The 22,380-nt window shown below is 34.9% G+C and overlaps 1 protein-coding gene across 1 annotated transcript in view; it reads left to right on the forward strand.

The window, feature by feature from the left end:
* ednraa (endothelin receptor type Aa) overlaps positions 1-22,380 on the forward strand; it is a 46,151-nt gene that overhangs the window by 20,795 nt on the left and 2,976 nt on the right. The window contains exons 4-7 of the mRNA XM_061922888.2: positions 10,425-10,623; positions 15,957-16,109; positions 20,479-20,612; positions 20,687-20,795. Coding sequence (XP_061778872.1) covers positions 10,425-10,623; positions 15,957-16,109; positions 20,479-20,612; positions 20,687-20,795 — 595 coding nt within the window. The remainder of the gene's footprint in view (positions 1-10,424; positions 10,624-15,956; positions 16,110-20,478; positions 20,613-20,686; positions 20,796-22,380) is intronic.

Below are 22,380 nucleotides of genomic sequence, written 5' to 3' on the forward strand. Positions count from 1 at the left end.
GCAATATTTCCCTCCAAAAATATTTCAGAGTGGAATATTTAATGTGAAGTAATTTGAACCTTAAATATGCCAATTCATATCACCATTAATTTTATTTCATTATTATTTTTTTGACAAATGACAGTTAAAAAAGTGTTGAGAATAAGTCACTTTTTTATTTTTTTTTTATCTGTCGATTATAAGCTTTTATTATTATATTTTTTTATTTATTGGTCAAGAAAATATTGTTTTGGGGCAATTGTGCCAGACAACCATGAGCGTAATTCTCAGAGCTTTGATGAGCTGAATGATTTAAACTGCCATTAAAACGATCTTGGGCAGTTGTATATAACGTAGCAGATATATTTCAAAGTCTAACTCAAAAAAACTCAACCAAGTCCTGCCTGCTTTCTCTCTCTTTCTACGGTATCAAAATCACTCTTGTCATGAATTATTGACCCATTACCCAACCTCAAATATTCCACTCTCCAACTTATTTTTAGAATAATTGCCCACTCAAATATTAACACTGAATTAGTCATCTTACTCTTGATTTTAATCGTAATCAGTAATATCTAACCTACTTACAGCTGAACAGGATAAACCTTGTTAAATGATATGAAACCACTAGGAGTGCACAAAAAAATGGATTCACATCCAAGTGGCGATTCTTATTCATCCTAATTCAAAATCGATTAATCATTTTCGGAAAACAATTTATATATGTCTTTTTTTTTTTTAGATAAGAATCAATATTTAAAAATATGTGCCTCCATGCAACCAGAAGGAGCTTTCTAACCTGTAACCTGTTTTGAAAAAGTTTCATTATAATTACTATATGAAATAAAAAGTACTATCTATCTATCTATCAAAACAGCAGCTTGGAATTTGGGACATGCTCTCCCTGAGAGAGACTATGAGGAGGCTGAGGTGGGTGGGGTTGGGGTAGGTGGGGGTAGAGGGTAGCAGGGGGGGGTTTATATTGTAGCGTCCCGGAAGAGTTAGTACTGCAAGGGATTCTGGGTATTTGTTCTGTTGTGTTTATGTTGTGTTAAGGTTGCGGATGTTCTCCCGAAATGTGTTTGTCATTCTTGTTTGGTGTGTATTCAGTGTGGCGCATATTTGCAACAGTGTTAAACTTGTTTATACGGCCACCCTCAGTGTGACCTGTGTGGCTGTTGACCAAGTATGCCTCGCATTAATTCGTGATGAGAACAGCCGGTAGATATTATGTGACTTGGACGGCACGCACGCTTAGGAAATGCCTTTAAGGTTTATTGGCACTATGTACCTCTCCCTACGTCCGTGTACACAGCGGCGTTTTAAAACGTCATACATTTTACTTTTAGAAACCGATACCGATAATTTCTGATATTACATTTTAAAGCACTTATCGGCCGATATTATCGGACATCCCTAATTCTAACTAAATCAATGATAAATACAAAAATAAATTAATGTTTTGTAATTAAACTGTCAATAAAATTTAATCGCAAACTTTAGTCTTAATTTTTGTACTCATTGGCCTAGTTTTACCATGACTTGATTAACGTGGACCCCGACTTAAACAAGTTGAAAAACTTATTGGGGTGTTACCATTTAGTGGTCAATTGTACGGAATATGTACTGTACTGTGCAATCTACTAATAAAAGTTTCAATCAATCAATCAATCAATCAAAGGTTAGAGTGTCCGCCCTGAGATCGGTAGGTTTCGAGTTCAAACCCCGGCCGAGTCATACCAAAGACTATAAAAATGGGAGCCATTACCTCCTTGCTTGACACTCAGCATCAAGGGTTGGAATTGGGGGTTAAATCACCAAAAATGATTCCCAGGCGTGGCCACCGCTGCTGCTCACTGCTCCCCTCACCTCCCAGGGGGTGATCAAGGGTGATGGGTCAAATGCAGAGAATAATTTCGCCACACCGAGTGTGTGTATGACAATCACTGGTACTTTAACTTTAAGAAACTTCTCTATCACTTGAGCTCTAGACTTTTGTTTGTTTAAGATTGTCATTACTGCCACAAGTGGTGGAAAAGTGTATTACAACGGAGTACGGACCACAACTGAACAACAGATAAACAACGGGCCCGGTCCCTATGGTTAAGAAACACGGCTTACACTCGTTTTGTTTTCGTCAAAAAGTGGTGTTAGGGTTCTGCACATGTCAGAGGGCCATTAGTATGCTTTAATGGGCAGCTATTTTGCAACATCCATTGTGTGCGGTAGCATCTGCAGGGAGTGCACGGTTCAAGTTGATCTCGGACCGTGCCTTTAATAGAAATTCCCCCATGAAAAAATAATGACCGCCGAGTGCAGAAGAGCTCGGTGCCATGTCGGCGTGCACGGCAGACATAACTAGCCAGATAAGAGGCTGGCCGGGCCCAATCGAGGGAGACACATTTAATGACCTCCACGATGGGAAAGAGATATGTTCAAGTGCAGCTTGTTTTCAGAAAAAGTTGCTTTGATAAAAGAGATGCAGGTCAGTTTAAGGTCAGGGTTATGATGAGTCCCCACCGTGCAGGAAATTAAAGTTGCAGTGTGGAGAACATACACACACACACCTTCTTGTATTTCAGACCTTTTTGACACCTGAGAAAAATGCCTATCTCTTTAGGACCACCCTTTCTATATATATATATATATATATATATATATATATATATATATGTGTATATATATATATATAAAGATGTGTATTTACAACATTATAATATATACATACTATGCAAATACAAGAAAAGGTAAGCTTTGGGGGTTTTTTTTGGTTTATTTGTAATTGGTTTTTAATCTTCATTATTTACTTCAAGTTGTTACAGTATGTCTCTATATACATATTTGTTTTATTTAATAATTTTGGCCAAAAGTGGCACATTTCAATTTCTTACACACACTTGTTATTAGATATGTTGGACAGAGGGGGAGCACTTCAATTTTTTTTTTTTTTTTTTACACACACTTGTTATTTCATATGTTGGCCAGAGGGGGAGCACTTTTAAAAGCGACACAGCCAATTTGAAAAATCCCTCCTTTTTGGGACCTCCCTAATTTTGATAGATTTCACCACCAGACATGGGAATGAGACATTCTCTATTAGATGCAATGTTATTGGGACCATGATTTATGTCCTAACTTGTTCACACCTCCTCAGATGGAAGGTACTTTTCCGTGTTGATGTCTCAAGAAGGATGGAAATACAAGAACACACACACACACACACACACACACACACACACACACACACACACACACACACACACACACACACACACACACACACACACACATTCTAGTATTTGTTACCTTCTTGAGACCACAGAAAAATGCCTACCTCTTTAGGACCACCCTTTCTAGATATATATTTGTACTTACAACATTATTAATACATCCATACTATGCAAATATAAAAAAGCTTGTTGTGAAAAATTAGTTGGAATTTCACAAGAAAAAGGTCAACATTTCACAAGAAAAACTTAGAATTTTGGCAGTATTATAATAAAAGTCTTAATTTTACTTAAGGCAAGTCAAAATTGTACATGAAAAACTGAACATTTGTGCAATATTATGAAAAAAGTTGAAATTTTACTCAATAACAGTCACAATTTTACGAGAAAAGCTTAACATTTTGGCAATTTTACGAAAAGAGTCGTCATTTTACTCGACAAAAGCCACAATTTTACAAGAAAACTTTAAAATGTCGGCGATATCATAACAATAATCAGACTTTTACTTGGCAAAAATTATGACAAAAGTCATCATTCTACTCAAAAAATTTCACTATTTTACAATCAATCAAAGTTTACTTATATAGCCCTAAATCATGAGTGTTTCAAACAAGAACAACAAAAAATTTGGCAAGATTGGGATAAGTCAGAATTTTACATGACAAATATCACCATTTTGCATCAAAAAGTAATGATTTTACTTTAAAAAAAGTAATGATTTTACGAGAAAATATTGCAATATTACAGAAAAAGAAAGAATAAGAGAAATTGTTCCCAATTTTATAAGAAAATAGTCAACACATTGTGAGAAAAAGACTGCTTTTAGTAAAAAAAATTGTTTGAATTTTTTGTTTGTAATTGGTTTTTAATCTTCCTTATTTACTTCAAGTTATTACAGTATGTCTCTATATACATTTTTAATTAATTTTGCCCTTGGGGGGCGCGTATTTCAATTTCTTACACACACTTGTTATTTCATATGTTGACCAGAGGGGGAGCACTTTTAAAACAGACACAGCCAATTTGAAAAATGCCTCCTTTTTGGGACCACCCTCATTTTGATAGATGTCACCAGCAGGGGTGCAAATGAGACATTCTCTATTAGATGCAATGTTATTGGGACCATGATTTATGTCATCACTTGTTCACACCTCCTCATATGGAAGATACTTTTCCTTCTTCATGTCTCAAGAAGGGTAGAAATACAAGAACATACACACGTTCTTGTATTTGTTACCTTCTTGAGACCTGAGCAAAAGGCCTACCTCTTTAGGACCACCCTTTGTAGATATATAAAGATTTGTATTTACAACATTAATAATATATACATACTATGCAAATATAAAAAAGCTTGTTGTGAAAAATAAGTTGGAATTTCACAAGAAAAAGGTCAACATTTCACAAGAAAAACTTTGAATTGTGGCATTATTATGATAAAAGTCTTAATTTTACTTAAGGCAAGTCAAAATTTTACATGAAAAACTGAACATTTGTGCATTATGAAAAAAGTTGAAATTTTACTCAATACTAGTCGCAATTTTACGAGAAAAGCTTAACATTTTGGCAATTTTACGAAAAGAGTAGTCATTTTACTCGACGAAAGTCACAATTTTATTAGAAAACTTTAAAATGTCGGCAATATTATAACAATAATCAGACTTTTACTTGGCAAAAATGACAAAAGTCATAATTTTACTCAAAAAATTTCACTATTTTACAATTAATCAATCAATTAATCAAAGTTTACTTATATAGCCTTAAATCACGAGTGTTTCAAACAAGAACAACAACAAAATTGGCAAGATTGTGATAAGTCCGAATTTTATATGACATATGTCACCATTTTGCATTAACAGTAATGATTTTACATTAAAAAAAAGTAATAATTTTACGAGAAAATATCGCAATATTACAGAAAAAGAAAGAATGAGAAATTGTTCCCAATTTTACGAGAAAAAGTCAACACATTGTGAGAAAAAGACTGCTTTTAGTAAAAAAAAAAAAGATTTAAATGTAATTGTTTTTTAATCTTCCTTATTTACTTAGACTTATTACAGTATGTCTCTATATACATTTTTAATACATTTTGCCCTTGGGGGGCGTATTTCAATTTCTTACACACACTTGTTATTTCATATGTTGACCAGAGGGGGAGCACTTTTAAAAGCGACACAGCCAATTTGAAAAATCCCTTCTTTTTGGGACCACCCTCATTTTGATAGATTTTGAGACATTCTCTATTAGATGCAATGTTATTGGGAGCATGATTTATGTCATCACTTGTTCACACCTCCTCATATGGAAGATACTTTTCCTTCTTCATGTCTCAAGAAGGGTAGAAATACAAGAACACACACACACACATTCTTGTATTTGTTACCTTCTTGAGACCTGAGGAAAAGGCCTACCTCTTTAGAACCACCCTTTCTAAATATATAAAGGTTTGTATTTACAACATTAATAATATATACATACTATGTAAATATAAAAAAGCTTGTGAAAAATGAGTTGGGATTTCACAAGAAAAAGGTCAACATTTCACAAGAAAAACTTAGAATTGTGGCAGTATTATAATAAAAGTCAAAATTTTACATGAAAAACTGAACATTTGTGCAATATTATGAAAAAAGTTGAAATTTTACTCAATACTAGTCGCAATTTTACGAGAAAAGCTTAACATTTTGGCAATTTTACGAAAAGAGTAGTCATTTTACTCGACGAAAGTCACAATTTTATTAGAAAACTTTAAAATGTCGGCAATATTATAACAATAATCAGACTTTTACTTGGCAAAAATGACAAAAGTCATAATTTTACTCAAAAAATGTCACTATTTTACAATCAATCAATCAATCAAAGTTTACTTATATAGCCCTAAATCACGAGTGTTTCAAACAAGAGCAACAAAAAATTTGGCAAGATTGTGATAAGTCCGAATTTTATATGACATATGCCACCATTTTGCATTAAAAAGTAATGATTTTACATAAAAAAAAAGTGATAATTTTACGAGAAAATATCTCAATATTACAGAAAAAGAAAGAATGAGAAATTGTTCCCAATTTTACGAGAAAAAAAGTCAACACATTGTGAGAAAAAGACTGCTTTTAGTAAAAAAAAATATTTAAATGTAATTGTTTTTTAAACTTCCTTATTTACTTAAGACTTATTACAGTATGTCTGTATATACATTTTTAATACATTTTGCCCTTGGGGGACGTATTTCAATTTCTTACACACACTTGTTATTTCATATGTTGACCAGAGGGGGAGCACTTTTAAAAGCGACACAGCCAATTTGAAAAATCCCTCCTTTTTGGGACCACCCTCATTTTGATAGATTTTGAGACATTCTCTATTAGATGCAATGTTGTTGGGAGCATGATTTATGTCATCACTTGTTCACACTTCCTCATATGGAAGATACTTGTCCTTCTTAATGTCTCAAGAAGTGTAGAAATACAAGAACACACACACATTCTTGTATTTGTTACCTTCTTGAGACCTGAGAAAAAGGCCTACCTCTTTAGGACCACCCTTTCTAGATATATAAAGATTTGTATTTACAACATTAATAATATATACATACTATGCAAATATAAAAAAGCTTGTTGTGAAAAATGAGTTGGAATTTCACAAGAAAAAGGTCAACATTTCACAAGAAAAACTTTGAATTGTGGCAGTATTATAATAAAAGTCAAAATTGTACATGAAAAACTGAACATTTGTGCAATATTATGAAAAAAGTTGAAATTTTACTCAATACTAGTCGCAATTTTACGAGAAAAGCTTAACATTTTGGCAATTTTACGAAAAGAGTAGTCATTTTACTCGAGGAAAGTCACAATTTTATTAGAAAACTTTAAAATGTCGGCAATAATATAACAATAATCAGACTTTTACTTGGCAAAAATGACAAAAGTCATAATTTTACTCAAAAAATGTCACTATTTTACAATCAATCAATTAATCAAAGTTTACTTATATAGCCCTAAATCACGAGTGTTTCAAACAAGAACAACAAAAAATTTGGCAAATTTGTGATAAGTCCGAATTTTATATGACGTATGCAACCTTTTTGCATTAAAAAGTAATGATTTTACATTAAAAAAAAGTAATAATTTTACGAGAAAATATCGCAATATTACAGAAAAAGAAAGAATGAGAAATTGTTCCCAATTTTACGAGAAAAAAGTCAACACATTGTGAGAAAAAGACTGCTTTTAGTAAAAAAAAATATTTAAATGTAATTGTTTTTTAATCTTCCTTATTTATTTATTTTTTTTTTTTTTATTTTTTTTTTTAAATGTAATTGTTTTTTAATCTTCCTTATTTACTTAGACTTATTACAGTATGTCTCTATATACATTTTTAATACATTTTGCCCTTGGGGGGCGTATTTCAATTTCTTACACACACTTGTTATTTCATATGTTGACCAGAGGGGGAGCACTTTTAAAAGCGACACAGCCAATTTGAAAAATCCCTCCTTTTTGGGACCACCCTCATTTTGATAGATTTTGAGACATTCTCTATTAAATGCAATGTTATTGGCAGCATGATTTATGTCATCACTTGTTCACACCTCCTCATATGGAAGATACTTTTCCTTTTTCATGTCTCAAGGAGTGTAAAAATACAGGAACACACACGCACACACGCACACACACACACACACACACACACACACACACACACACACACACACACACACACACACACACACACACACACACACACACACACACACACACACACACACACACACACACACACACACACACACACACACACACACACACACACACACACACACACACACACACACACACACACAACAAAACTTATGTCATTAGATTTCTTCTCTGTTGTTTCTCCAATGTAGGATGGGGAAAAAAGGTGGATCCGTTTACCACTTGGTAAAATATACATGCCGCCATGTTGTACGACAGAGAAATTCAAATGTGTCATGAAAAATATATTGTTTTTGCCCCATAAAATCTTGATGGCATTTTACTAAAACATTTCGACAAGTGGTTTACCATTAATGAAACAAACAAGCGAGCGAAGAAGTGTGGGGAGGGATGATACCAGCCAACTGGCGGACCCCCTCTGCCAACATGGGTCGGTCTGTTCGGAGGAGGCTTTTTTGCATGAAATATGATAAATATTAGATATTTAAGATAAACAATTGATCATCTCTCAACATGAATTGTTAACATTTTTGACAGTCGTCGCTTACTCTGCAGTTTGTTGTGCTTGGTGTGCTGCCATAGACAGATTATAAGACAAATAGAGGAATGGAATGGGTTTTTTTATCGCTACAATAAACTGAAATAAAACAGGAAAACACCAAAATATATTTGGGGGATTTAACTTTGCATACGTGAAGTTTTTTTTTGTTTGTTTGTTTTTTTACACATGTGTACAACAACTGTGATTGATTGTTCAATCAAACAGACATAAATAAAATAGCAAGATTACAAAAAAAACAGATTTTTACTCTTTATATTTTGTGATATTATTGACAGAATATAACAGTTTATCCCAGAATCAAAATTATATGTTTAATATAAAGGTAGAACCTTGATTTTTGTACAAGCATATATCTATACACTACCTCAGAGATGGGCAAATATTTTGACTCGAGGGCCACATTGAGAGAAAAAATGTGTCTGGGGGGCCCTAATGTGTATATGTGTATAAATGATATATACACATATAGCTGTAAAAATCTGATGTTACAGTATGTGTGTTTGGCTCCCGTTTTTTCCAGGAACACTCATACCAAAAGTCACAATGTCCGATAGAATTCTAAAAAAGTTCTAAAAACAGACCACCAAAAAAAAAAAAACGGAATGGAATTTTACAGTTTTTTCACTGAATGGGACACCCAAAATGTACATTAAAATAAAGAAAGTGGGATTTACAATATTAACTATGAACAATAAAACACTGAATATTAACAACATATGAACATTGCTCCTCTTTTACGTGGTACTTACAATATTAACTATGAACAATAAAACACTGAATATTAACAACATATGAACATGGCTCCTCTTTTACGCGGGATTTACAATATTAACTATGAACAATAAAACACTGAATATTAACAACATATGAACATCTTTTACTTCTCAGACCAGCTCCTCGCTAGTTGTGTATCTTTTACAAACATGCAAAACACAACAAAAATGTAACAAACAGCAAAATATGAATGCAAAGGGTAACAAACACCTACAATATGATATATTATCAATGTTATGCAGAAATATGTGTTTATTACACTTTGCATTCATACTTTGGTGTTTGTTACATTTTTGTTGTGTTTTGCTTGATTGTAAAAGATACAAAACTATCGAGGAGCTGGTCTGAGAAGTAAAATATGTTCATATGTTGTTAATATTCAGTGTTTTATTGTTCATAGTTAATATGGTGAATCCCCCTTCCTTTATTTTCATGTACATTTTGGGTGTCCCATTCAGTAAAAAACTGTAAAATTGCATTCCGGTTTTTTGAGAACTTTTTTAGAATTCTATCAGACATTGGGACTTTTGGTATTAGTGTTCCTGAAAAAAAGGGAGCCAATCACACATACTGTACAGCAGATTTTTACAGATAAATGTGTATTTATCATTTATACACACATACAACTTGGCCCCCCCAAACACATTTTTTTTCTCAATGTGGCCCCCGATGTCTTCATGTGTTTCGGGACATATTTCCTGACTTTATAAACATAATAAAAATTAAACAAAGGAAAAAACGACTTTGTGGTGATAAAAAAATATCGATGTAACCACTGTAGTATCGACTAGATACAGCTCTTGTACTTGATATTGTTACAGTCGATATCTGTGTAGACCCACCCTTTTGTTTACATTCAGTAGAGCAAGCTAGTTGTTATACTAATTATATATATATATATATATATATATATATATATATATATATATATATATATATATATATACACACACACACAAATGTACAACCCTAATGGATACTAAATGCATACAATTGTTAGACAGTTCTACGAACCATCTTGGAAACTTACAACAATTCATCCATGAACCGTGTATCGTTTCATCCCCAGCTTGGTTCGTAATGATCTGGCTCAGATCCGTATAACCCGACAGAACAAGAGGACTTCGATCAAAAACAAATGGCATCGCTTAACTGATCCACGGTCCTTTTTTTCCCCCCGTGTCGCAGGTATCGAGCAGTCGCGTCTTGGAGTCGAGTGCAGGGCGTCGGCATTCCGCTCTTCACTGTCCTGGAAATCGTCTCCATCTGGCTTTTGTCGCTCATCCTGGCCATCCCGGAGGCCATCGGCTTCGACATGGTCAGCTTCAACTACAGGAACGAGAGCATCCGCACCTGCATGCTGTACCCGAAGTCAGACTTCATGATGGTACGTACTAAGAGCTACTAATTCTGATGTACGTCCTAACTCACAGGTGTCAAACTCAAGGCCCCGGGGGCCAGATCTGGCCCGCCACATCATTTTATGTGGCCCACAAACACTTGAAAATAATATGCGTCGATAAACAACCTTATATTTTTTTTTACATTTTGACAGAAAGAAATGTATGTACGGCATGAAATTGCATACATTTTCTAATGCGTGGACAGCACCTTTTAGCTCTTATTTCCAAAAGTGTGTACACTATTGAATTGGGGTCTTATGGCCACTTATATGGACACTTATACTGCCATCTGGTGGTGTCAGAAGAGTATAACATACAATGGAATTTGGAAAAAAAAAAAAGTGTAATAATAACAATTAGCATGTCACTAAACATGAAGTACACGTTTGTGTACTTATGGACTAAGTACATCATATCAAAAGATGATTCTTAGTTTTTATTCTAATTAGGGTCCAATAAGCCAAAAAATAAAGATAAATAAAAAAAGCATGTAAACAAACAGCTTGGGCCTTAAGAGGTTAATAAAAGTATCCAAAGGCAGCACGGTGAACCAGGGGTTAGTGCATGTGCCTCACAATACAAAGGTCCTGAATTCAATCCCGGGCTCGGGATTTTTCTGTATGGAGTTTGCATGTTCTCCCCGTGACTGCGTGGGTTCCCGCCGGGTACTCCGGCTTCCTCCCACCTCCAAAGACATGCACCTGGGGATAGGCCCCTCCCACCTCCAAAGACATGCAACTGGGGATAGGCCCCTCCCACCTCCAAAAGACAAGCACCTGGGGATAGGTTGATTGGCAACACTAAATAGTCCCTAGTGTGTGTCTATCTGTGTTGGCTCTGCAATGAGGTGGAGACTTGTCCAGGGTGTACTCCGCCCTTCTGCCCGAATGCAGCTGAGATAGGCTCCAGCGACCCAGGGGGTTTAGCTCGCTCGTCTGCAGGAACAAACTGCCGCCATTGCTTGCCGCGCTACCGAGGTCCTTTGTCCCTGAATTGCTCACACACTCCGGCAGATTCAATGGGGGTCTGGGGGCAGATTTCTTTGACTTTATCGTTGGAAATGCATCTGCTTTGAGTGTCGCAGGATATCCACACATTCTTGCCATCTCTGTCGTAGCATAGCTTTCGTCGGTAAAGTGTGTGGAACAAACGTCCAATTTCTTGCCACTTTCGCATCTTTGGGCCACTGGTGCAACTTGAATCCGTCCCTGTTCGTGTTGTTACACCCTCCGACAACACACCGACGAGGCATGATGTCTCCAAGGTACGGAAAACAGTCGAAAAAACGGAAAATAACAGAGCTGATTTGACTCGGTGTTTGAGAAAATGGCGGATTGCTTCCCGATGTGACGTCACAACGTGACGTCATCGCTCCGAGAGCGAATATTAGAAAGGCGTTTAATTCGCCAAAATTCACCCATTTAGAGTTCGGAAATCGGTAAAAAAAATATATGGTCTTTTTTCTGCAACATCAAGGTATATATTGACGCTTACATAGGTCTGGTGATAATGTTCCCCTTTAAGGTGTATCACCGCAAATGGAAAACATAAAATTACGGTAAAAATCAGTGTTTGAATTTACATTTGCTGTAAAAACACTGTATATTTCACAATAAATTGATTGTGAATGAGTTGCCTTTTTTTCCTGAAAAATCTACAGATGTTTTTTTTTTCCTCCTGTGTCCATAAAAAATATTTTCAATAATCCAATGCATAATTCATAATATTTGCCGTTTCAAGCCATCACCTTGACATGGCCCTCAATGAAAACCAGTTTGACACCGCTGCCCTAACTGGGGAAGACATCTAAAGCCTCTCCAACCCTCAGGTTTTAGCCTCTCTTTTCCATGGCCTTAAAGAACATAATTGATTACAGGCCAAGTGCAATTACCGAGACCTGAAGCTACAAAGCTGAAACCTGAGGCCACATGTGCGGATCATAATGGAGTAATCAATCTCAGACCTTAGGAAAAACATACTGAAGTCTCAATCCAACAAGACTTACACTATTAAGACCCAATTGTTGTCTTTGACCATGCATTAGTGTTCTAAGGACTCATTAGGAAGTAAAGATCGATTTTTTAAGGCCGATACTAGTAATTAGTAGTCAAGGAGGCCGATATTAATTTGAAGTAAAAGTCATTTTAACATGAATAGTATAGGCCAGTAAACAATGGAAAAAGGCTTTAAGTTGATTATTTTTTAGCAAACGTCGGACCAGTTTTGGTTAATTTAGCAGCAAAAAACATAAGGGGATTTTTATTATGTGTGTCAAACTCATTTTAGCTCAGGGGCTGCATGGAGGAAAATCAGCGCACACGAGGGCCAGACTATTAAAATCATGGCGTTAAAACTAAAAAACAAAGACAACTTCAGATTGTTTTCTTTGGCCAAAAATAAAACAAACTGTCAGAATAATTGTATCTAAGTTATCACAAAACTTTGTGTTGCCATGAGTTCCCGGCGAGAGGACAAAAGCTATCTTTGACCTTACCAAGTAGAAGGCTTGTAAAACTCCACTGTGTAGGATGAGAAGCGACATGAAGGGGTTGGTTTCTTTGATCTATTGTAATCCACAGGAAGATCTTGTCTTGACCCGAGATCTACAAAGCAGAGACGAAGCAGGACCTGACGCAAGCTCCAGGCGTCTTTTCTTTGAACTGTTTTGTGACCAAGGGCGACGGCTGTTTACGACCACATCTCCCCTTAGAAACAGCTGTTGTCATGTAATCAGGGAAAGTCCAAATAAAAGAGGAGGCGTGCAATCCTTTTGTCAGAGCGTGGTGGAAGACTGTACAAAGAGCACAGCCCAGACGTTTCTCCTCAATGGGCTAAATCAGTGTTTTTCAACCTTTTTTGCGCAGAGGCACATTTTTCGCGTTGAAAAAATGCGGAGGCACACCACCAGCAGAAATCATTCAAAAACTAAACTCAGTTGACAGTAAAAAGTTGTTGTCGCAATTGTTGGATATGATTTTAAACCATAACCAACCATGCATGGCTATAGTAAGTGTACTGTATCAATATAGGTCTTGTTTCGAAATAGGTGTACTGTCACCACCTGCCACATCACACCCTGACTTATTTGGAGTTTTTTGCTATTTTCCTGTGTAGTGTTTTACTTCTTGTCTTTCGCTCCTATTTTGGTGGCTTTTTGTCTTTTTTGGTATTTTCCTGTAACAGATTCATGTCTTCCTTTGAGCGATATTTCCAGCATCTACTTTGTTTTAGCAATCAAGAATATTTCAGTTGTTTTCATCCTTCTTTGTGGGGACATTGTTGATTGTCATGTCATGTTCGGACGTACATTGTCTTACATAAGACTTTTTAAGTCATTTTGATAGTAGGCTAATATAGACATTTATATCATGTGTTGCCTTCATTATAACACTTACATAAGACTTTTTAAGTCATTTTGATAGTAGGCTAATATAGCTAATATAGACACTTGCATCATGTGTTGTCTTCATTATAACACTTATGTAAGACTTTTAAAGTCATTTTTGATAGTAGGCTAATATAGCTAATATAGACACTTACATCATATGTCGCCTTCATTATAACACTTATATAAGACTTTTGAAGTCATTTTGAGAGTAGGCTAATATAGACATTTATATCATGTGTTGCCTTCTTTATAACACTTACATAAGACCTTTTAAGTCATTTTGATAGTAGGCTAATATAGCTAATATAGACATTTATATCATGTGTTGCCTTCATTATAACACTTACATAAGACTTTTCAAGCCATTTTGATAGTAGGCTAATATAGCTTATATAGACATTTATATCATGTGTTGCCTTCATTATAACACTTACATAAGACTTTTAAAGTCATTTTGATAGTAGGCTAATATAGCTGATATAGACACTTACATCATGTGTTGTCTTCATTATAACACTTAAATAAGACTTTTAAAGTAATTTTGATAGTAGGCTAATATAGCTAAGATAGACACATCATGTGTTGCCTTCATTATAACACTTGAGACGTTTTAAGTCATTTTGATAGTAGGCTAATGTAGCTAATATAGACATTTATATCATGTGTTGCCTTCATTACAACACTTACATAAGACTTTTTAAGTCATTTTGATAGTAGGCTAATATAGACATTTATATCATGTGTTGCCTTCATTATAACACTTACATAAGGCTTTTAAAATCATTTTGATAGTAGGCTAATATAGCTGATATAGACACTTACATCATGTGTTGCATTCATTATAACACTTACATAAAACTTTTAAAGTCATTTTTATAGTAGGCTGATATAGCTAATATAGACATTTATATAATGTGTTGCCTTCATTATAACACTTACATAAGACTTTTAAAGTCATTTTGATAGTAGGCTATTATAGCTAATATTAGACACTTACATCATGTGTTGCCTTCATTATAACACTTGCATAAGACTTTTAAAGTCATTTTGATAGTAGGCTAATATAGACACTTACATCATGTGTTGCCTTCATTATAACACTTACATACAACTTTTAAAGTCATTTTGATAGTAGGCTAATATAGCTAATATAGACATTTATACCATGTGTTGCCTTCATTATAACACTTACATAAGACATTTTATGTCATTTTGATAGTAGGCTAATATAGACACTTATATCATGTGTTGCCTTCATTATAACACTTGCATAAGACTTTTAAAGTCATTTTGATAGTAGGCTAATATAGCTAATATAGACACTTACATCATGTGTTGCCTTCATTATAACACTTACATAAGACTTTTTAAGTCAGTAGGCTAATATAGACACATCATGTGTTGCCTTCATTATAACACTTACATAAGACTAAGTAATTTTGATAGTAGGCTAATATAGACATTTATATCATGTGTTTCCTTCATTATAACACTTATATAAGACTTTAAGTAATTTTGATAGTAGGCTAATATAGACACTTACATCATGTGTTGCCTTCATTATAACACTTACATAAGACTTTTTAAGTCATTTTGATAGTAGGCTAATATAGACACTTACATCATGTGTTGTCTTCATTATGACACTTATAAGACTTTTTAAGTCATTTTGATAGTAGGCTAATATAGTTGATATAGACACTTACATAATGTGTTGTCTTCATTATAACACTTATATAAGACTTTTAAAGTCATTTTGATAGTAGGCTAATACAGCCATTTATATCATGTGTTGCCTTCATTATAACACTTACATAAGACTTTTAATTTTTTGCGGCTCCAGACAGGTTGTTTTTTTTGGTCCAATGTGGCTTTTTCCAACATTTTGTGTTGCCGACCCCATGGTCTAACATTTTCACGTGTCTTCAGTTCTACAAGGAAGCAAAGGACTGGTGGCTGTTTGGCTTCTACTTCTGCGTCCCGCTGACCTGCACCGCCGTCTTCTACACCTTGATGACCTACGAAATGCTCAACCACAGGAACGGCAGCCTCCGCATCGCCCTGACCGAGCACCTCAAACAGGTTGGACCCATAACACACACCCCCGACCTCGATTTCTAAAAGCCTTCAGGCATCACAACCTTAGACTTTTGACCCCCAGAATCCTACAATTTCCAAGACTCCTAGACCCTCGGCCCCCTTAAAAAGGTGACTAGTCGTTTTAGTGAGGAGAGCTTTGAGGGGAAAAAAACTATATAATTGATTACTGACTTTAACGAGTTGTTTACGGACTTCCATATACAATGTTTCATTTACTCTATAAAAAGTAGTTTTTTACTCAATGTGACAATGATGTTATTAGAATCCAGAGATAATGCGAAAAAAGCAATACAAATGTAATCCAACATAACTCCTAAACCAAACATGCAAAATGTCTAATAATGCGTGAAGAAATGTATCTTTGTGAGTTTTATAAGAAACATTTTATTTTGTAAGGTTTGCAAAGACACAAGTTAGTTTTTTTTACTCAATATGACAGTTATTTAAACATAACTCCTAAACCACACATGAAAAATGGCTAATAATGCCTGAAATAATGCATCCTTGTGAGTTTTATTCGAAAAATATGCTTTTTTAAGGCTTGCAAACACAAAAAGTTGTTTTTTTACTCAATATGACAGTAAAGTTCTTTAAAATCCTGAGTACTGTAAAAAGTAAAAAAAAATAAAAAGTAGTACTGTCACGAAAAAGTTGTCATAGGACAAATATAAACAATTTTGTATTTTGGATGTACAACATGACACTACACTGCACATTTTTTTCTCAAAATATCCTAACTGCATACTTGCCAACCTTGAGACCTCCAATTTCGGGAGGTGGGGGTGGGGGTGGGGGGCGTGTTTGGGGGCGTGGTTAAGAGGGGGGGAGTATATTGACAGCTAGAATTCACCAAGTCAAATATTTCATATATATATATATATATATATATATATATATATATATATATATATATATATATATATATATATATATATATATATATATATATATATATATATATATATATATATATCCTGAAAATATGCAAACAAAACTGTGTTTAGATAATTGATACTTCAAACTTGCATAAATAAATATTAAGGAATATAACATAACTTGGCTTCTGAGAGCTTCAAAATGTAATGAATAAAATGTTAAAGTTGTTGATAAACAAGCAATTATTTTAATAATTCAATATGGTCATTTTAAATGAATTATTATGATCATTTAAAATTAATTATTTCGAATATGTTTTTTTTAATGTATAATTATATGGCTGGATGTAATAAGGAGTCAGAAAAAATACAAATAAAAATACAATTAATTTTGATGTTTTTAGCAAAATATAGTAAAAATGTTTTTATTTTTATTTTTTTATTAATATATATATTTATTTTTAGGTAAGATAAACATAATACAATGTATCTCTAGTCTGGATGATTTAGTTCTTGTCACCCTGTTGTCCTCCCGTCATGAAAAAAGGCTGTCCTCACTCAGGTCGCATGGAGATGGAGGGGGCGTGGCCTCCAGCTCCGGCTGAAAATCGGGAGATTATTTGTCCTGTGAGGTTTTCGGGAGAGGCGCTGAATTTCGGGAGTCTCCCGGAAAGTTCGGGAGGGTTGACAAGTATGCCTAACTGACAAGAAAGACAATCATTCCTAAAAGAAAGAAAAATGATTTTGCAAGAATAATATTTTACGAGAATATCGTAGGCGATAATATTACAGGCAGAAGCGTAAACCTTACAACATTTTAGTTGCGATACCACGACGTAACAACGTTTCGACATTATTCCCGTTAAAAACAATTAAATTGTCTCTTCCTGAGGGAGTTTCAGTGTTATAACTTCACCTTTATCTTTACTTTTTAAGCCAAAATGCGTCCATTCTCCCTTTTCTGTCTACACACTGTGTCCGCTTGTAAGTACTCTGTGTGTGTGCGCTGCCGAACATGCTCCTCTGCTTGTAAAACCAGCAATGTCACGACATGACGACGTGCTGTAATGCCTGTAAAAAATAAAAATAAAAATATGGCGAACCGGTACTTTTCAAACAGAGTATAGTACCGTTTTTGGTTCATTGGTAACGCAATACTATACTAGTACTCTATATCAGTGTTTTTCAACCTTTTTTGAGCCAAGACACATTTTTTGCGTTGAAAAAATGCGGAGGCACACCACCAGCAGAAATCATTAAAAAAAAACGAAACTCGGTCGACAGTAAAAAGTCGTTGTCGCAATTGTTGGATATGACTTTAAACCATAACCAAGCATGCATCAATATAGCTCTTCTGTTTTAGTTCTTGTCTTGCGCTCCTATTTTGGTGGCTTTTTCTCTTTTTTTTGGTATTTTCCTGTAGCAGTTTCATGTCTTCCTTTGAGCAATATTTCCCGCATCTACTTTGTTTTTAGCAATCAAGAATATTTTAGTTGTTTTTATCCTTCTTTGTGGGGACATTGTTGATTGTCATGTCATGTTCGGATGTACAAACCCCGTTTCCATATGAGTTGGGAAATTGTGTTAGATGTAAATATAAACGGAATACAATGATTTGCAAATCCTTTTCAACCCATATTCAGTTGAATATGCTACAAAGACAACATATTTGATGTTCAAACTGATAAACTTTTTTTTTTCTTTTTTTTTTTGCAAATAATCATTAACTTTAGAATTTGATGCCAGCAACACGTGACAAAGAAGTTGGGAAAGGTGGCAATAAATACTGATAAAGTTGAGGAATGCTCATCAAACACTTATTTGGAACATCCCACAGGTGAACAGGCAAATTGGGAACAGGTGGGTGCCATGATTGGGTATAAAAGTAGATTCCATGAAATGCTCAGTCATTCACAAACAAGGATGGGGCGAGGGTCACCACTTTGTCAACAAATGCGTGAGCAAATTGTTGAACAGTTTAAGAAAAACCTTTCTCAACCAGCTATTGCAAGGAATTTAGGGATTTCACCATCTACGGTCCGTAATATCATCAAAGGGTTCAGAGAATCTGGAGAAACCACTGCACGTAAGCAGCTAAGCCCGTGACCTTCGATCCCTCAGGCTGTACTGCATCAACAAGCGACATCAGTGTGTAAAGGATATCACCACATGGGCTCAGGAACACTTCAGAAACCCACTGTCAGTAACTACAGTTGGTCGCTACATCTGTAAGTGCAAGTTAAAACTCTCCTGTGCAAGGAAAAAAACGTTTATCAACAACACCCAGATACGCCGTCGGCTTCGCTGGGCCTGAGCTCATCTAAGATGGACTGATACAAAGTGGAAAAGTGTTCTGTGGTCTGACGAGTCCACATTTCAAATTGTTTTTGGAAACTGTGGACGTCGTGTCCTCCGGACCAAAGAGGAAAAGAACCATCCGGATTGTTATAGGCGCAAAGTTGAAAAGCCAGCATCTGTGATGGTATGGGGGTGTATTAGTGCCCAAGACACATCTGTGAAGGCGCCATTAATGCTGAAAGGTACATACAGGTTTTGGAGCAACATATGTTGCCATCCAAGCAACGTTACCATGGACGCCCCTGCTTATTTCAGCAAGACAATGCCAAGCCACGTGTTACATCAACGTGGCTTCATAGTAAAAGAGTGTGGGTACTAGACTGGCCTGCCTGTAGTCCAGACCTGTCTCCCATTGAAAATGTGAAGCCTAAAATACCACAACGGAGACCCCCGGACTGTTGAACAACTTAAGCTGTACATCAAGCAAGAATGGGAAAGAATTCCACCTGAGAAGCTTAAAAAATGTGTCTCCTCAGTTCCCAAACGTTTACTGAATGTTGTTAAAAGGAAAGGCCATGTAACACAGTGGTGAACATGCTCTTTCCCAACTACTTTGGCACGTGTTGCAGCCAAGTTAAGTTAATTATTATTTGCAAAAAAAAAAAAAAAAAAGTTTATGAGTTTGAACATCAAATATCTTGTCTTTTTGTAGTGCATTCAATTGAATATGTGTTGAAAAGGATTTGCAAATCATTGTATTCCGTTTATTTTTACATCCAACACAATTTCCCAACTCATATGGAAATGGGGTTTGTAGAACATGCTATACGTTTACCAAACAATCTGTCACTCCTAATCGCTAAATCCCATGAAATCTTATACGTCTAGTCTCTTACGTGAATGAGCTAAATAATATTATTTGATATTTTACGGTAATGTGTTAATAATTTCACACATAAGTCGCTCCTGAGTTTAAGTATACTATGAAAAAAACTGCGACTTATAGTCCGAAAAATACGGTACTTCAACTTAGTTTGCTTAGGTGTGTTGGTTTGGTCCTTGCTTGAGTTGGAATTCTGCACTAACACCTGAACAAGGAAAAATGCACCAACGGGGTAACCAAAGAAGAAAAAGGTCAAAGGTTAATTAACATCATGATTTGTGTTTCTTTCCTGTAGAGAAGGGAAGTGGCCAAGGCGGTCTTCTGCCTGGTCCTCATATTCGCCCTGTGCTGGTTCCCACTTCACCTCAGCAGGATCCTGAAGAAGACGGTCTACGCCCAGAACGACGAGACGCGCTGCGATCTCCTCAAGTGAGTCCGAGGATGCGGAGTGGCTAACGTTGACATTTTCTACACGCCGCCGACGACCATGGTTATATTTTCAGCTTCCTTTTGGTGCTGGATTACCTCAGCATCAACCTGGCGACCGTCAACTCCTGCATCAATCCCATCATCCTCTACTTTGTCAGCAAAAAGTTCAAAAACTGCTTTAAGGTAAACTTCCTCTAACGGATGGTCAATGACAGGACATTTCAACAATAACAACATGTTTTATGTCCAAGAGCTCTGTACACTAAACTAAAGACTAATCTTCATGTTCATTCATTTTGTTTCTAATCTGCGGCCATAACATTTACAGAATGTTCAGATTTTTTCATAAAAGTCCTAATTTTACAAATACAACTTTGTTCTTCAAAAGTAAAATTCCCCGTAAATCTTATTTTACGTAGATTATGACGTTATTTTTGTGAATTTAATTTTCACGTAAAATTGCGACTTGGTCTTAATTACGACTTAAATGTGCCGCGATTATTTTAAATCATAGTATTTTGCAAATAAAGTACTTTTTTCGGGAAAAAAATTGCACCATCGACAACGTTATTTTAACGAGAATGCCAAAATCCCCTTAAAAACGTAACAAGAGTTCTATACACATTCATGCTCGAACAATTACAACTTTATTCTGGTAGTTACGACTTAAGTGCTGTACTATTATTTTACCAATTTTTAAAATCACAGTATTTTGCAAATAAAGTCCTTTAAAAAAATATATATATATTGCATGATGGGCAAGGTAATTTTAATGAGAATGTCAAAAAAAACAACTTAAAAATGTAACACAGGTACTATATACTTTTATGCTCTTACAATTATAAATTAATTCTTGTAAAATAAAATTCCCCGTAAATCGTAATTTATTTTACATAGATTATGACATTATTTTTGTGAATGTATTTTTTACGTAAAATTGCAACTTGGTCTTAATTACGACTTAAATGTGCCGCTATTATTTTAAATCATGGTATTTTGCAAATAAAGTACTTTTTTTCGGGGGAAAAATTGCACCATCGACAACATTATTTCAATGAGAATGCCAAAATCCCCTTAAAAACGAAACAAGACTTCTATACACATTTATGCTCAAACAATTACAACTTTATTCTCGTAAAATAAAATTCCCCGTAAATCACAATTTATTTTTGCATAGATTACGACGTTATTCTTGTATATTACTTTTTCACGTAAAATTGCACCTGTGTCTTAATTACGACCATACTATTATTTTACCCATTCTTTTAAATCCTTGTATTTTGCAAAAAAGTACTTATTTTTCATGAAAAAAAATTCACGATGGACGAGGTAATTCTAACCAGAATTACAAAACCCCCTTAAAAATGTAGCAGGTACTGTATACATGCATGCTCGTACAATTACAATTTTATTCTTGACAAATACAATTCCCCGTAAATCACGACTTATTTTACGTTGATGGCGACGTTATTTTTGTAAATTTATTTTTCACGTAAAATTGCAACTTGGTCTTAATTACGACTTTAATGTGCTGCTATTATTTTAAATCATAGCATTTTGCAAAAAAATGTTTTTATTGCACACGTCAAAATGTTTTACAGCAGTAGTGCGTTGATTTCTGCTTGTACAACTACAAATATATTCTTGTGAAATTACATTTCTCGTCAGTTACGTCGCGTCTCTCTAGTTTGAGGAAAAGTTTTTTAACAAGCAAATGTATGGTCGTTCATTTGTGTCTTTATTATGAAAGCTTTTTTTACACTGAAAT

This window comes from Nerophis lumbriciformis, linkage group LG27 (genome assembly GCF_033978685.3).
Source record: "Nerophis lumbriciformis linkage group LG27, RoL_Nlum_v2.1, whole genome shotgun sequence".
NCBI lineage: Eukaryota > Metazoa > Chordata > Actinopteri > Syngnathiformes > Syngnathidae > Nerophis > Nerophis lumbriciformis.